At 37.1% G+C, this 18,270-nt stretch overlaps 1 protein-coding gene across 5 annotated transcripts in view; it reads right to left on the reverse strand.

Annotated features, from left to right (window-relative positions):
• TTBK2 (tau tubulin kinase 2) overlaps positions 1 to 18,270 on the reverse strand; it is a 160,000-nt gene that overhangs the window by 78,952 nt on the left and 62,778 nt on the right. For 4 of the 5 annotated variants that reach the window (XM_025919578.2, XM_086710492.1, XM_086710493.1 and 1 more), the window contains 3 exons: positions 14,038 to 14,111; positions 7,053 to 7,193; positions 5,460 to 5,564 (listed from right to left, as the gene is read on the reverse strand). In XM_025919578.2, coding sequence (XP_025775363.1) covers positions 5,460 to 5,564; positions 7,053 to 7,193; positions 14,038 to 14,111 — 320 coding nt within the window. The remainder of the gene's footprint in view (positions 1 to 5,459; positions 5,565 to 7,052; positions 7,194 to 14,037; positions 14,112 to 18,270) is intronic. The other variant, XM_086710495.1, reaches the window with a different exon arrangement.

The following is an 18,270-nucleotide window of genomic DNA, read 5'->3' on the forward strand; positions in this document are numbered from 1 at the left end:
GCCCTCCATTCATTTTATCTCTCCCAGTTTGCAATCACGCATCTATGGCCAGTCAGGTTGTTCCAGTGGATTCCTGGGAATACGACTGTTTCTTTTCCTCCCAGACTCTTGGGATTCAAAGTCCTTTGGCTTCAACACTTCTTTGTTTGGGAGAAGAGGGAAGTTCGGATCCTCCTACTGCTCTGTGATGTTGGCCCCTCCCTCCTCATTCCACTTTTTAAAACTGCCATTTATTTTTAAATATTGGGAGGAAATGAATTTTTTTTTTTTTTTTTTTTTTTAGTCCATTGTCTTCTGGGTGTTGGCCTTATTGAAATAAATTCCTTTCTGTTTCAACACCACTCTCTGCCTTTGGATTTTTCTCAACAGCCAGTAACTGAATCTTACCTGTTTGGGACCCCTAGAGCCAGGTGCTCTTTTAACTCTGAGCCCCAGCTACAACCCCACTCCTAATCAAATGATTCTTAAATTTATATTATCTCCAATCCTGATTTCTCCTTTAAGGTATATATTACTATATCATATCACCTTCTTGTTATTTCCATCTGAAATCCAAGAGGCATCTCAAACTTAACTTCTAGAAAACAGAATACCAAATCCACTCTTCATCCTTCTTCCCCATTATGTTATTGGTATGATCATTCATTCAGGACTAAATTTAGTAATCAACCTTGACCCTTCTTTTTCCTTGACATCCCAACATCAACAAATCCAAAATGAAGTTTTGTTAAGTCCATTTTTAAAATATATCCTATGGGCACCTGGATGACTCAGTTGAGTATGTCCAACTCTCGATTTGTGTGTCTGTCTCTTGATTTTGGGTCAGGTCATGATCTCATGGGCATGGGACAGAGACAGAGCCTCTTTGGGCTCTGTGCTGGGCATGGAGCCTGCTTAAGATTCTCTTTCTCTCTCCCTCTCTCTCTGCCTCTCCCCTGCTTGCACTTTCTCTCAAAAAAAAAAAAAACAAAAAACCTATATCCTAAATATGACCATTTCTCACCACTTTCATTATAGCACCCTAATGCCCTAGGTCCCAGTCACCATCAATGATCAGTGGACCATGGCATTAGCCTTCTAACTTATAACTTTCTGATCTCTTCTTCACAGCCAGAGTGACTTTAAAAAAAAAACAAAAAACACATGTTCTAAAAATTGAAAAATGATTATTTAGAACAGAAATGGGAGGGGTGCCTGAGTGGCTCGGTTGGTCAAGTATCTGATTCTTGATTTCAACTCAGGTCTCAATCTTGGGGTCGTGAGTTTGCGCCCCGCATAGGGCTCCACATGGGTGTGGAGCCTACTTAAAAAACAAAAAATTAGGGGTGCCTAGGTGGCTCAGTTGGTTAAGCATCCAACTTCAGCTTGGGTCATCATCTCGCAGTTCGTGGGTTCGAGCCCTGCATCTGGCTCTGTGCTGACAGCTCAGAGCCCGGAGCCTGTTTTGGATTCTGTGTCTCCCTCTATCTCTGCCCCTCCCCATTCTCACTCTGTATCTCTCTCTCAAAAATAAGTAAACATTAAAAAATTTTTTTATTTTAAAAAAATAGAATAGGGATGGGATTCTAAAAATATATTCAAGATCAATAAACTGTATAGAACCTAAGTTCTTTCCTGCATGCATACTAATTAACACAAGAATACTGATAAAACTGAAGACAGTCTCCTTACAATTTCTAGGCATTGAAATTCTCCTATGGCTATGTTTTAAATATAATCTACCACTGAATATAATTCCACTATGTAGTTACCTTATTGACAGATCATGTACAGAGTATGCAATAACCCTGCTCAAAATTTTCCCAAGGCTTCCTATCGTGTTTGCAAAATCATACACAATCCAGGGCCAACCAACCTCTTAAACCTCGTCTCTCTCTCCACTTAACCCCTCATCATGCTACACTATGTTGTGCTATATCTCCAGTGGCCTCCCTGCTTTTCCTTGAACACACCAAACTTACTCTGCCTCAGGGCTTTTGAACTTGCTGTTCCCTTTGCCTGTAACACTCCCTTTCCAGATTATTCACATGGCAATTCACATTGTTCTCATACTTCATTCAATTCTAAACTCAATACCTCCTCAGAAAAGTCTTTTTTTAAAAAACTATTTTTATATATATGTATTTTTAATGTTTATTTTTGAGAGAGAAAGAAAGAACATGCACACGTGCAAGTGTGAACAGGGGAAGGGTAGAGAGAGTGGAGGACAGAGGATCCAAAGCAGGATCCAAAGCAGGCTCCACGCTGACAGCAAAGAGCCCAATGAGGAGCTCAAACTCAATGAACTATGATATAATGACCTGAACGGAAGTCTGACACTTAACCGACTATGCCACCCAGGCGCCCCAAGAAGTCTTTTTTAACTAATACGTCCAAAATAGTCTCCTATCCTCACTGCCCATCACTCTCTATGTCAATATACTGCTTTGTGTTTATTTATAGCATATACTACTACCTAAAATTATGTATATGTTTATCTGTCTTCTCCACTAAAATATAACCTCTAGAATAAGAGCCAAATTTTGGTCTGCTTGTTCACCACTACAGTCCCAGCACCTAGATCCATGCCTCACACGCATTATGTACTCATTAAATATCTGTTATGTGTGTGAATAAACAATAACCTGGTAATAGTTTAAAAACTAAAAAAAAAAAAAAAAAAAAGACATCTGGAAAAGAAATGGGATTACAGAAATATACTGAAATCTAGTAAGCTACAAAGAACCCAAGTTCTTTACCTGCTTTGCTATCTATTAATGCAAGACCTTCATTAAACTCAAAAATATTCTTCATAATTTCTAGGCAGGTAAATTCTCATGTGCCTATATTTTAAATATAATTTACATTTATGTATACAATTCTAGTTGTATATACTTAGTGTAGCAAATGTATTCAAAATTAGCATTTCAACTTCTATACAACTAATTTGCTAGAAATGAAAATCACAATCAGTACCATGTTAAAACAAAACTAAAGGTAAAGAGGAGATATTAGAAGAACTGAACTGTAAGGATGACATTATAAGGAGTTCCACTTATGATAGGAAAAGATAGGATTAGTAGGCAGAGAGGGAAAGATTAGGACCTGAAGTCCCTGGATGGGGAAAAATGCATATTTGGAACAATTCTAGGAGTGTCTGATAACAGCAAACCCCCTCACCAGTAAGGTTCCACTTAAGAATGTAACAGACACCATCTACTCCCCCCCAGGTTTCCCTTAGGAATTTGACAAAAGACCTAACTATGACCAATAGCCACCCCTCATACAATAGAATAGAGACAATCAGAAATGGACCACCCAGCACCTAGAACTATCAAGCCAATAAGGGTGGGACCTGAGAGGGAACAGGGGGAAGGGGAAGGCTAACCAAAACCTTATAAAGCAAGGACCCTTGCCAATAGTCGGCTGGCATTCACTTTCAAATGGTCCCTTTCTGTAAAGAGAGCTTTCATACTACTCTTACTTTCTAATTTTATACTCTAATAACCTTTTGCCTGCTGGTCACTTTGTGTCCTCCTCTTCATTTTTCAAAGCGGTGAGGCAACGAATCCAGGTATTGAGGTAAATGAAAAATCCTGCAACACACTGACCTGATTCCCAGTAAAACTGGTGAAAATTATTTTAAAAACAGCTAAATCTTCTGAAAACGGTCCTTAGAGCAAATAGTGAATGAAGAAACATCTATTCAAGAAAACTGAAAATTAAGTAAAAAAGGCTAGAGTCTACGGTACTTGCACCAAAACTACTCCTTCCCTCCCCTCTTCCAGAGCAGAGAGGGTGGTTCCACTCTAGACTGTTGCAACCAAGGACACCAGACTCCATCCTTTCTCAGTTCCCAGCCAGAGGGCTTTCTTCCCATAGGAGCAGGACTTCAGCATTCCTCAGCTTCTTCCAGCTGTCTGTTGCTGAGGAGGCTAATCCAGGTTAAGTGTGGACAGAGAAGTACAGTTCCTTTCTTGCACCCAGCTTCCACTCATGGAATGGAGGCTCTACCTTGGGTAGGAATGTGTTGCGAATACTGGGGGCCCAACAGCCCTCTCCTGGCTCAGGAAGCAGTGCTTCCATGGCAGGAGAGACAGAGATCTCAGCCTACTGCTCCCATCTCAACCCTAGGGCTCAGCTCCTAAAAAATAACGATGTTACTCAGAAGCTCAGCATAGTCCTCACCCCCAAGTCTAGAGCCCTGGCTCAGAGATTTTGCCTGGGGGCAGGAGAAAGGCATGAAAAAAATACCTCTTCCCAAAGGAACTTATTTCATCTGCAACAGTGAAGTTTAAACTGAAGACATTTCTCAAAAATACTGAAGGTTGTGGGAAATGGGAAGAGATTCATGGATCTAATGAAGATAGAGCCTAGGCTACAGGCTGGCCAAGTGAGAAAGAACCAGGGGAATGAGACATCTGGGAGGAGGACTCCTGGGCTCAGACAAATACAAATTCTGACCTCAGAAACTATTCCATTTTAGGAGCCACAATTTGATTAGATTCCTTTGTGGAGGAATTTATGCCCCAAGGCACTATTGTAAACAATAGAGCAATCAGCCAGCAATTAGTGGAGCTTAAAAACTGGGTGTGGTCAGAGAAAGTATAGAAGACAGCCCTACCAATACCACTGTCATTCCAGGGTGACTGTAGGCAGAATGACCCAGAACAACAACAGACTTAATACTGAGTGTTGGGAAAAAGGGGTTGGAGGGTGGTGGCAGGGAGAACAGCCTTCACTAAAACAAATCCAGTCATTCACTCAACAAATAAACAAGAAAAATAACAGTAACAAGCCTTAGAAAGGAGGACCAGTATCTGAAACTAATAGAAGATATTATCTAAAATGTTCAGTTTCCAACAACAAAGAAAAAAAAAATAAGAAATCAAAGAAACAGGAAAGTATAACCCATACATGGGAAAACAGGCAATAGAAACTGCCTCTGACAGTGAGTAGATGCTGGACTTAAAAGATTTTAAAACAGCCATTATAAATATGTTCACAGAACCAAAGCAAAGTAAGGAAAGTATGACAACAACATCGTATCAAACAGAGAATATCAATAAAGACAAAATTTTTTTTAAAAGAACCAAATGTAAATTCTGGATATGAAATGTACAATATCAAAAACAGAAGAACTGCAGGATATAGAAAGAGCCTCAGATTGCAAAAAAGGCCCCTGATCCTAAAGGGCCAACATGTGTTCTTACTACAAATCCACTCTAAATCTGTGTCTCATGTATTTTTTAAGTTTTTTTTTTAAATTTTTAAAATGTTTTTAATGTACTTTTTTTAAAGCCACAACTTTCAGTAATAAAATTAATTACCTCTATCCTATATTTAATGATAAATTCTATATACTACTTTTTGAATGACATCCATTCTATACATAATTTGTATTTCTTTTTTTTTAAAAAGTGGTACTATAAATAATAGGTTAATTCTTAAATATTTAATAATAATATGAAAAATCTTACTGGTCTGACGTCACCACAGGAATTGGTAAATTGTCGAGCCAAGCCAAAATCAAGCATGTAACATTTCCTACATGTACTAGGAAAGCGACCCATGGCGAAGTTTGACTAGAAAAGCAGAGAAGGAAATATATTCTTATAAAACTTATCTTTACATCTTATCCTTCCTATACTTTAACTCTTCAATTTAACCTCTATATAATATATATGTCCCAAATATACTATTCCAATCAATGATGTTTGCTGGATATTAATACACAATCTCATTGTGGATTTTATTAGTGCCCAGGATCAGGTAACTTTGAGCAACAAAGAATTTAACTGACAGTATAAAGTTACATACAACACAACACTGACTTAAGTGGAACTCTAAATTCCTTGAAATTCTAATCTAACTCAGTGCTTTAAAGACAGTCCAATTCTTCCTTTTTAACATGGGAAGAACCAGGAATGAGCAAATTTTAATACATGGCGAGGAATTTAAATGAATTTCCTATAAGCATCATAACGTTGAATTTCACTAAGTACAAAATTAAAATTCAATTTAAGGAAACATTTCAAAACAGACTTAAGGAAAATAAACTTTGCATTCTTTCCTTAAAAAAGTAAATGTAATGTTAAATAAGCACAGACTTGCAAAGATGGTATGCAAAAAGGGAATTTATAAAGGAAAAAGCAAAATTGCTACAGAATTGTTAGCTTTTATTTTAAAAGACTGTTCCATTTAAGGAGCATTCAGTCACCATGATTCTCAAGTAGTGACATTTAGGTTTCAACAGAAATAAGAGAAGAAATCTACATTACGTTAAGTCTGACTCTACTAATGTTAATTTTAGTTGGCATTTTCATGTAAACCATTTAATTTTAGAAATCATGTAGCAACAGAAGGGTGTAATTTTCAACTGCACTAACCAACACATGGTATATTTATAGTAAATACAGTATACCAGAAATGGATCATTTCCCCTTGTGAGTAATAAAAAAAAAAAAAAAAAAAAAAAAAAAAAAAAACCAAGAAGGAAAAATAAAAGCATATTTCAGTTATGGAAGTGACAATTTCTAAGAAAAACAGAATTGAAAAAAATACTATATTGCCACTGCAGCACTCAGAAAAAAAATAATAAGGTCTTTCACAACTGATGGTTTCTTGTAAGTACAATTTGTCACTTGAGAAATAGTTCAAAGAACACAATGTCATTATCTAAAAGCAACATATGTATATATTTTTAGACAGTATCAGGAAAAAAAAATCTAAAGACTAACTACCAATTGAGGTGTAAGGTTAAGTAACTAGGAATGTCCACACACATAATAATAGTCAAGCATTAATAATTTTTAATTTGGCTGCAAGCAACATTTTCATTGTATGAGAAAAGCTCTTGAATGTAAGAGGTAGTTTGTAATTATAACTTTTTAAAAAAAAAATTAAGAGGCAAGTTACATTTTGCTTCTAGTTAAAGAAATTAAAATATTACCTTGTGTTTAATAATAGAAAGCAAACACAGAAAGCTACATTTATAATTTATTGTGTCCCATCATCAGATGAAGAGTACAAAGCAAACTCAGTCTATGCTCTGACTTGAAAAGGTCCCTTACTGGTTTGATGTCTCGGTGCAAGAATCCCACGGAATGGATGCTCTCAATAGACTCCAGAATCTGTCTCCCCAGCCTAAGAGTAGTGCTAATGGTGAATGTGCCCCGGGACTGGCTACGGCGTAGATCTGCCAGATTCCGACCCTGTGAAAACCAAATCAACAATATCAAATATGGTACTATGTTGTAAGAGAAGACTGGGGAGTCATTAATTTACTATTAAAAATGTTTTGACAGAAGGAGCAAGGATTTTACCCAAATCGCAATCCTCTCATTCAAAAGAAGAGATTCTAATGAACACAAGGGAAGGGAAGCAAAAATAATATAAAAACAGGGAGGGGGACAAAACATAAGAGACTCTTAAATATGGAGAACAAACAGAGGGTTACTGGAGGGGTTTTGGGGGGGTGGGCTAAAGGGGTAAGAGGCATTAAGGAATCTACTCCTGAAATCATTGTTGCACTATATGCTAATTAACTTGGATGTAAATTTAAAAAAAATTTTTAAAATAAAAAAAGAGAAGAGATTCCATTAAAATACATGAATGTTTCAGACAAATTTAAGAATAACCAGAAGTTTTTGAACATACTGTGTTTTTGAGTCATCGTTGTGTTTCCATTTGTCTTTCATGCCATAACAAAATGTAGTCTAAATATACAAAATACATGTACCAGAACAGTAATTCTTCATTACATATTCCTATACAAACATATTCCTATACAAACTACTTAATTTTTCTGTGTCACGGTTTCCTTATAAAATGAAGAGAATTAAACAAGATACATGTAAAGTGTTTAGAATACTGCCTGGCACACAGTAGGTACTAAGTAAATGCTAATTACTGTTATTATGAACAAAAATAACATGAAGCAAACACTCAATAATTTATAGCAATAAATAAAAGCAGTGAATGTATCTAGCCTGTGCCAGATGTGTTACATTCCTGATTGCATTTTACAGCCACCTAAAATAGATGTAACAGATGAAGAAAATGAGGCTCAGAAAGTTTAAACAATGTTAACCTATTAAGATAAAGTTGTTTTTCAAATCTAAACCTGTTTGAATTCAAAGTTGTGGGGTTTTTTTTTTCACTTCATAGTACTGCTCCACCCAGAAAGTTCTCTGTTGCCTAGGTAACAAACCAGTAATTTGAGGAGAAGAGTAGGGCTACAGTTGCTATAGTTCTACCACCCAAAGAATGGAAACTGGCTCCTTCATCACGAGGGAATTTAAACATCCCAATCTCTCTATTCTCAAAATTTTGTAGTATATGCTTGGGATTAATACCACTAATACCATCACTTCATCTAAAGACAGTTGATTCACTTTTGAAAAAGTAATAAATTCTTAAATTACTTAAGTACCATTTAAAATAAAATAGTAGGAGTGCCTGGCTGGCTCAGTCAGTAGAACATGCGACTCTTGATCTCAGAGTCATAAGTTCAAGACCCACACTGGGGATAGAGTTTACCTAATAAAAAAATTGTTTTTAATAAAAAAAAAAATACTAAATAGCACTTAAGTAATAAAAGAATTGAAAAATTACAGGAAAGTCAGGAGTCTTTCATACTTCATATCTTCTTCAAAAATGCAGTTTTGGGGTGCCTGGATGGTGCAGTCGGTTAGGCGTCCAACTTCAGCCAGGTGACGATCTCGCGGTCCGTGAGTTCGAGCCCCACATCAGGCTCTGGGCTGATGGTTCAGAGCCTGGAGCCTGTTTCCGATTCTGTGTCTCCCTCTCTCTCTGCCCCTCCCCCGTTCATGCTCTGTCTCTCTCTGTCCCAAAAATAAATAAACGTTGGGGAAAAAAAATGCAGTTTTCTCATAACATAAATTGGTAGTTATCTTTATTATTATTTTTTAAATGTTAGGTGAATTTATTGTTCCCTACATCTCAGCAAATGTAAAATAAGTGACAATCTAGAACAATGAGTTTTACAATCCATGAGAATACCTAATAAATTTTATTAGCACTCCAATAATATTTTCTCAAAAATCAGTATTTTGATCTCCAAAAATATACCTAAGAAATATTGGAACTTCATTTGTAAACAACTTGCACAGTTACAAAAGCTTTTGAAAGAAAATCAATTAATTCAGTTTATGGTATTAGCAATGATTCTAACATTTCAAATCTTTTAAAATGTAAATCTAAGGGGCATGTGGGTGGCTCAGTCAGTTGAGCATGTGACTTCAGGTTAGGTCACGATCTCCTGGTTCGAGCTCCACATGGGGCTCTTGGCTGTCAGTGCAGAGCCTGCTTCAGATTCTCTGTCCCCCTCTCTCTGCCCCTCTCCTGCTTGTGCATGCTTGTCTGCCCTCTGTCTCAAAAATAAACAATAAATAAATAAATAGATAGATACAAACCTAAAATATCAATTAACAAAATCAAAAAAACTAAAACATAAGGCTAGCAAGAGTATGGAGGAAAGTTATTAACATGGTATATACGCAGGTTTTATCTACCAAATTATACTTCAGAGTATAAACTAAAACTGGTTATTACCTGTTTGTTTGTTTTTTTAAAGTTTATTTATTTGTTTTGACAGAGAGAGCGAGCATGCACTGGCAAGAGCAGGGGAGGGGCAGAGAGAGAGGGAAAGAGGGAATCCCAAACAGGCTCCACGGTGTCAGTGCAGAGCCAGGCATAGGGCTGGATCTCACCCACCATGAGATCATGACCTGAGTTGAATCAAGAGTCAGGCACTTAACCAACTAAGCCACCCAGGCACCCCGGTTATTATGTTATAGAGAAAAACTGAAAATAATCTATATGTTTATCAATAAATGAAAGGTTTAATACACTGTGGGAAATTCATCTTATTGACTGGTATGCAGCACTAAAAAACAATGAAACTTGGGGCAGCTGGGTGGCTTAGTCATTAAGCATCTGACTTCAGCTCAGGTCATGATCTCACGATTCATGAGTTTAAGAATCAAGTATTCTTTTCTTCTATTTACTGCCTTTCCTGTATAAAATGTATCTCAGGTAACCTAATAATTGGTGGAGTGCTATCTATCTATCTATCTATCTATCTATCTATCTATCTATCTATTTATTTTAAAGTAATTTCTACACCCAGTGTGGGACTCGAACTTACAACCCCGAGATCAAGAGTCACATGTTCTACCAACTGAGCCAGCCAAGCACACCTGGTGGAATGCTTTTTGAAGAATTCCAGTTAATAAACTAAGAAAAATAGAATTAGAATAGTACATTTGCAATCTCACTAAAGTAATGGATCTAGGCAATGATTACTAATGGGTTTTTAAAACATAGGAGAAAAGCCACTGGGAACTTTAAAAAGGATGCATCAGGCTGACAGTCCCCGAATCTCACTGATCAATCCTAACGTTACTAAAAACAGACAACCCAGACATTGCCTACTGATGTGATGCAACAGGAAGCATACCACTCACCTCTCAAGTACTGTGGCCAAATAAAACAAAACTGGAATCTCATCTAATCATCAGGTAATAGAAAATACAGGGGATAGAAGAATATGTTAAATAAGGAGGGGACAATCAGCAAATTCCAGAACATGACAACTTAATAACAAATGATTCCACTTTTATCAATGACAATCAAAACAACAAACACTGTAAGAAAAAAAGAAAGTGAATCTATAGAGTAAAAGAGGCTTAAGAATTATATCTACCAAATGCAATGTGTGGAACTCTGTCTGGAACCAGATTCAAGTAAACCAAATATAAAAAATAAAGAGATACAATCAAGGAAATCTGAAGATTGTCTTCATATTTGACACTATTGTGAAGGAACTATTGTGTTTTATCATTAAGAGGAGAAAAAAGGAATCTCCGACTCTTAGAATACATATGTATATATTTCCACATAAAATATTCCTTCAGTTTGCTTTGAAATAATCTGGGAAGGGAGAGGAGAGGGAGAATACACCAGCAACAAGACTGGCCCAATACTGATAATTACCAAAGCTGGGTGATGAGTACATGGGTATTCATTATACTATTCTATTTTCATGTATGTTTAGTTTTTTTCATAATAAAAAAATACATTTTTAAAAGTATGGCAGTTCTTGTGTCACGCAATCTAGATCTACATCTGTACTGGTTACAAAATTAAAAGTACTTTTTGGCTTTGCCTAGGTGATATGGTTTTCACAAAATATCACTCCTTGGCTATAATAAAGATGGCTCTGGAAAGCCTCAATGGTGAAAGGAAATTCCACGAGAACTGTCTCAGGTCTTGCTGGTAGAAATGAGAAAAGAAATAAGTACAACTTCTTGATCCTATAAGATTTTAAGACCCACTCTGGGGTGCCTGAGTCGCTCAGTCTGACTCTTGATTTCAGCTCAGGTCACGATCTTATGGCTCGTGAGTTTGAGCCCTGTCTCAGGCTCTACACTGGTAGCACAGAGCCTGCTTGGGATTCTCGATCTCCCTCTGTCTCTGTTCCTCCCCACTCTCTCTCAAAAAATAAATAAACAGGGGCACCTGGGTGGCTCAGTCGGTTAAGCTCCGACTTCGGCTTAGGTCATGATCTCACGGTTTGTGAGTTCAAGCTCCATGTCAGGCTCTATGCTAACAGCTCGGAGCCTGGAGCCTGCTTCGGATTCTGTGTCTCCTTCTCTCTCTGCCCCTCCCCAACTTGTGCTCTGTCTCTCTATGACTCTCAAAAAATAAATAAATGTAAAAAAAAATTTTTTTTAAATAAACATTTAAAAAAAGACCCATTTTAGTGGCAATTAGCTATAATTTCTACAATAGACATAGGATTATTCCTTGAAATTTTTAAGGCAGATATTATATAATTGAATCACCAAGAGGAAAAGAGTACTTAAGAATTAATGAACTTAGGGTTTTTAGAAGAAATTAAAAGTGCCAGTGAAAAGCTGAGTATGTAAATTTTTTTTTTATTTAAAAAAAAAAATTTTTTGGGGGGCGCCTGGGTGGCTCAGTCAGTTGAGCGTCCGACTTCACCTCAGGTCACGATCTCACAGTCCGTGAGTTCGAGCCCCGTGTCGGGCTCTGGGCTGATGGCTCAGAGCCTGGAGCCTAATTCCGATTCTGTGTCTCCCTCTCTCTCTGCCCCTTATTTTTGAGACAGAGAGAGACAGAGCATGAACGGGGGAGGGGCAGAGAGAGAGGGAGACACAGAATCGGAAACTGGCTCCAGGCTCTGAGCCATCAGCCCAGAGCCCGACACGGGGCTCGAACTCACAGACTGGGAGATCGTGACCTGAGCTGAAGTCGGACGCTCAACCGACTGAGCCACCCAGGGGCCCCAAATATGTAAATCTTATCACAATGTACACAGGGAAACCTTGTAATTATCTTCAATGTGTCAACTAAGAGAGAATACCCTCTAGTAAGTACACCAGCGTGAGCCCAAATCAAGTCAATCAACTACGCAGAATGGGGGGGTGGCTAATGGTAGATTAATTTTATTATGACAGGAAAAAATACAGCATGCAAGTCAAATAGAAAGGTTTTTAGGTGAGTCCAGAAGAGCTTGCCAAAGGCCAAAGGCCACTGTTATCTGATATACAACAATCTCCTTAGTTTTCCCAGACTAAGAGCCCTCCCATTTCCAGAAAGTGAGATTTAAATGACTGCAAATAAAATAAAAACAAGTAAGCTCAAATAACACAAAAATGAGTATGTGCTAAGACTGAGACAGATTCTACAGACTGAGAAAGCTTCTATCCATATTCTCTAGTCAGTAGTAACCTAAAAACAAAATGAGGAGTTTTCTCTAATTGTGCCAAGAATACTGGCCTCAGGCTTCCACAAAAGCCTAACACCCAACAAGTTAGTCAGTCCCCAGGGAAGTCACAGACCTCTTTGAGCTTCAGTCCCTTAACTTGCAAAATGGGGATAACCTCCTTATCCTCTCCATGGGGATATGGTGAGGATCAAATAAGATGTATAATAAATCCAGAAGAAAACTATACAATATCATACCAAAAAGTTATATTGTTAATGGCCAAAGTGAGAGAAGGAGGGTCTACACTAATGACCTCAAAAGTTACAAGGATAACTGCTTCAAGAAATAAAACAATGCTGGCTCAAGAGACAGTGAATCACACGACTCAAAGACTCTATGGCTATAGCTTACAGAGACAATATCTTTGGATCTAACTCAAATGCTGAAGGATAGTTGAGGGAAACAGGAAAAGCATTCTGATGAGAAGAGAAAGCATTCAGGCTAGGATCTATGTCTGAAATCACTGTTATACAGTTAAGTTCAAAGAAAACAAAAGAACCCAATGTCCAAAGAAAGTTTTGCAAAAGATGAAAGGAAACTCTGATAACTCTTAAGTTAGGCAGTAAGGTAAACCACAGCTTTTACACTTTGAGAGTGACTACAGTTCAGAGGTGTGTGTGTGTATGTGTGTATGTGTATGTGTTCAGGGGCAGACGCAGTTGTCAGAGAGAAAGGGATGGTTTCCCTCTTCTCCCTGCTGTGGTCATTACTCCAAAATTCCCTTTCTGAATTTCTTTCCTCTCCTGCCCAGCCCAATTCCACTCTCTGTCTAAAGGACAGGGATCAGACCTATGTTAATGAATGATAAAAGAAAAAGGAATGCATTTCTCCTCTGTATCAACTAATGCTTCAATTTTCAAGCAAAGTTACTACGTGAGCACATAAATTAAAAACTAGAGTCCTAATGGTAATAAAGACAGGAAGGGGAAGGGACAGGGACAGAGCAAGACTCACATTATATCCAGCAATCCATGTAGGGATTGAAAAACTTTGCAATGATGACACTCAATGAAGATATGGATCAACTAAAACAGTTGACAAGAACAACCCTTTCATCTTTGGGAAAATCTATATCAAATCTGTTTAAATAAAATTCCATCCAAAAAAAAAAAATTCCATCTGCATAGTATAAAACATTCTGAGATGATGATACCAAGAATTTTGTTTTATCCATAACAAGTAAAATTAGGTACCTTGATCAAAACTGAAATATTTTAAGATACATTTTCAAAGTAACCTACCTGCAACTGCATGACCACATAGTTGAATCGATCATTCCTCCCACAGCCAATAAATCTACAAACATGGTCTTTCCCTGGATAAAAGAAAGAAAAGAAAAACACAAAACAGTGGAAAAGGTTATACTATGGTTTCTCTTCTAAAAAATTAATAATTTGTTTTTCTGTATAGTATTTTATAATTGAATACAATGGACCTGTCTTAAGAACCTTAATAATAGGAAATCTGTATTATTCAGATTTTCTACCTACCTCCCCTGGACTCTACACTGTTCCTTGTGTAGTCAAATAAATGTTTATTGAATGAATAAATTTACTGGATGAATAAATGAATGAATGAGGGAATAAATGAGTGATAATTTATTTAGGAAGTAAAGAATTAAAGGGTCATTTCAGATCAAGTTGCCCAGACATTATACATATGAAAAGAGAGAAGGGCAATACCTAAGAACTCTGTTAGGAATATAAATCCTGAATTTTAAATATGGTCTGCCATTGACCAATATATGACTTCAGTCACGTAATCACTTAATCTTTCTGGACCTCATTAATTTGCATTAGTTCAGTAGCTTTCAACCTGAGTTCCATCTGTGAAACCCAAGGAGGTGCTGTCTAGGGTACGGAGGAAAGCAAAGGTGGAGCAGGCAGAAATCTAGGGTTCTGCCCTGATCCAATAAAAGCAAACAAAGGTCTTTAAAAAAGGATCAAGACTGGTAGGCTCCAAGGCTACTGGAATACAGTGAATGAAGGGAGAACAGCATGAGAAGACGCTTGAGAAGCAGGAGGCATGAGACCATGAAACGCCTTAGACTCCATGATAAGGAAAGTGAAAGACATTTATAAGTCGGTGTTTACCAGCCCAGGCTGCTTATCAAAATCATCTTGGGAAGATTTTTAAAGATTCTTAAACTCTATACTGATTCATAATCGATGGAGGAAGATACAGTATAGGAGCTTTTCAAAAGTTCTCTAAATGATCCAAAAGCAGATGGGCCATGGATGGACATATAAAATCTACTGCTGGGTAAGGAGAAGCATATAAAAGATTTTAAGGGGTGGCTGGATGGTTCAGTAGGTTGAATGTCCGACTCTTGATGTGGGCTCAGGTCATGATCCCAGGGTCGTGGGAACAGGTCCTGTGTTGGACTCTGCGCTGATTGAGCATGGCGTCTGCTTGGGATTCTTTCTCTCTCTCTCTCTCCCTCAGCCCCTTTCCCTCACTCACTTGCACGCTCTAAAAATAATAAATAAATAAATAAATAAATAAATAAATAAATAAATAAATAGTAAAAAATTTTAAGATGAGGAAAAACACAAAACATTTTACTTTAGAACACTGCTATGGTGGCAATGAGGAGGATAGACTACAGAGAGGTTAATTCTAGAGGCAGAAAGGTGATTCTGGGAATAGTTACAATATCCCAAGAGAGAGAATAGGGTTTAAATTATTACAGTAGAGACAGAAAAAATAAGATAAATATAAGAGATACTACAGATAATTTTTGACTAAAAATTGGTACAACTATATGATAAATTGTACCAAAATAAGAGAATATATAGTAGGTTGTATAGACTGTAAGGGATATCAGAATATTGAGTATAAGAACAACCTGTTGAATTCAGCAGACAATTGTAATTTCAAGCCTGTTGCTGAGCTATAGAAATACACTGGGGAACCATTAGTTCATGGAAGGTAGATGGAACTACAAACATAGATGGACAGTTGACAAGTTGGAAGAATAAAGAATGATAAAATTAACCTAAGAACAGAATTTTAGAAAATGCAACATTTAGAGCACAGGCAAAAATAAAATGCATGAAGGAAATAAAGTAATAGCCACAGAGGTATGAGGAAACTATGAGAAAGGGGTATTATAGAAATAAAATGAGAAGAGCATGTTAAGGCAGAAGTGGCCAATGGCAAATGCTATAGGAAGACTGAGAAGTGAGGCGCCTGGATGGCTCAGTTGGTTAAGCGTCTGACTTCAGCTCAGGTCACGATCTCACGGTTTGTGGGTTCAAACCCCGTGTCAGGCTCTGTGCTGACAGCTCAGAGTCTGGAACCTGCTTCAGATTCTGTGTCTCCCTCTCTCTGCCCCTCCCCCGCTTGTGCTCTGTCTCTCTTTCTCTCTCTCTCAAAAAAATGAATAAACACTAAAAAAAAAAAAAGAAGAAGAAGAAGAAGAAGAAGAAAGACTGAGAAATACTGGTTAATATAAAAAATTAGGAAGTCACTAGTGAGTGGAAAGGGCGGCAGCCAGCCTTTAATGGATTAAAGTGTAAGTGAAGTATGAGACAGCCAGGGCAATCTTTGAAGAAGCTTGCCTGTAAAGTAAGTCACACACCAAGAGCTATAAGGGCAAGACTTGATAGACAGATGAGAAATAATATCTCAACATTCAAAAAAACCCTTTCTACTGGCTGACTTAAAACATAAAGACAATCTAGACTTAAGTTAATAATTCAACTTCTTTTGCTTCTGGGTTATCACACTGTTTTCTCGTTATCTGTGTTTTTATTGAAAAGGACTCGAACTAGCAAGAAATGAGTGAAACGGGAGCATTAATTCCCAATGTGTACAATGCTGACAATCACTTCACATGCATGTTACAAATGTTTGCAAAACTGCATCACCTACTAAATTGAAGTAGGAATGAAAGGATAAAATAATGGTCAATTAGCAACTTACACTTTCCCTCAGCTTCAAAGGAACAATTAAAATATCATTTAGGAAGTATTTTCTTCTTGTTTCCCATTCTTCAAGATTCCATCTTCCTAGCATATAACATTTAAATAATGGATCTCTATTACAAAGACATTTCAACCATCTAAAACCAGAAGGCCATACTATATTTAACTCTTCTTAGGATGTTCTTTCAAAAATATCCTATTGGTATGTTATATACCAAAATACTATTTATCTCTCAATAGTGAAACCATCCTACTTTTAAAAAGAAAAAAGACAGAAATCAAATAAAGTGTAGACTCTACTAGGTAACCAAAATACAAAGTCAGTAGCAAATTTTCTGGGATTCACCCATCTATCTTCATTGCTTTAGGTAAGAGCTTAATGAATTCTTACCTCATACTTTGGAAACAGTGTACTACTGCTCTTCTATTTTAGATATACACAATTAATGAAAATCCTTAATAAAGTTAGTTCAGTAAATATATACAAATTTTTAGAAGCATGGAGAAACTAAAATTTAATTGGAATAATAATTCTTCACCACCACTTAGAATAGTAAAATAACTACTGTGATACCTAGTACAAACTGAGATATCACTCCATGAGTAGCACAAGGACCATATCTATCTGGTCCCTAGCACAGTACCTGGTAAATAGTGAAATCCCCAATCAGTATCTATAAATAAACAAATTAATAAATAATTATAAATAATAAAACATGCACAATATGCAAACATATTGTGCCAGGCATTATATTAAGTCCTTTACATGCATTTAATCCTCACAGCGTAAGTATTATTATTTTCCCTATTTTTTAGATGTGAGTTAAGCAAAATAATCTCTAAAAATGAGGGGACTAGGGTAGGTTATACTTGAAGAGGATGTTAATAATTCAAAATCATTGCTGTGGAGAAAAGGAAACATAGACAACCAGCTTGAAAAGCACAGACTATATCAGGTAAAACCTAACACACTGTCATTTAGATAAGAGTCCTAAGTAGAATCTAGATACCAGAACTATAGCAATCTTTATTGTAAGTTAGACAGTCTACAAAGTCATATATAGTTGGTAAGCAAACAAATGAAAAAAAAAGAGTCCTACACTATGCACTATGAGGTCTGATCACAACTCCACATTCACAAAAATAGTTATTCAACTTCATGCACAATGAGAATAGAGGAGAGGTCCAGAAACATTACAGAAACAACTCCAAATCTCTAGGTAAACCATTCTATAAACTTAAAAAAAAAATTCTTTTTAACATTTATTTATTTTTGAGACAGAGAGAGACAGAGCATGAACGGGGGAGGGGCAGAGAGAGGGGGAGACACACAGAATCGGAAGCAGGCTCCAGGCTCTGAGCCGTCAGCACAGAGCCTGACGCGGGGCTCGAACTCACAGACCGCGAGATCATGACCTGAGCAGAAGTCGGCCGCTTAACCGACTGAGCCACCCAGGCGCCCCTGACAAGACTGTTTCAGGAATGTTCTAATCAGAGGAAAACTCAATAGTTTCATATGACACTTATGAGAAGAGATGTTATTTT

This window comes from Puma concolor, chromosome B3, assembly GCF_028749965.1.
Source record: "Puma concolor isolate L17-30 chromosome B3, mPumCon1.1.hap2, whole genome shotgun sequence".
Classification (NCBI taxonomy): Eukaryota; Metazoa; Chordata; class Mammalia; order Carnivora; family Felidae; genus Puma; species Puma concolor.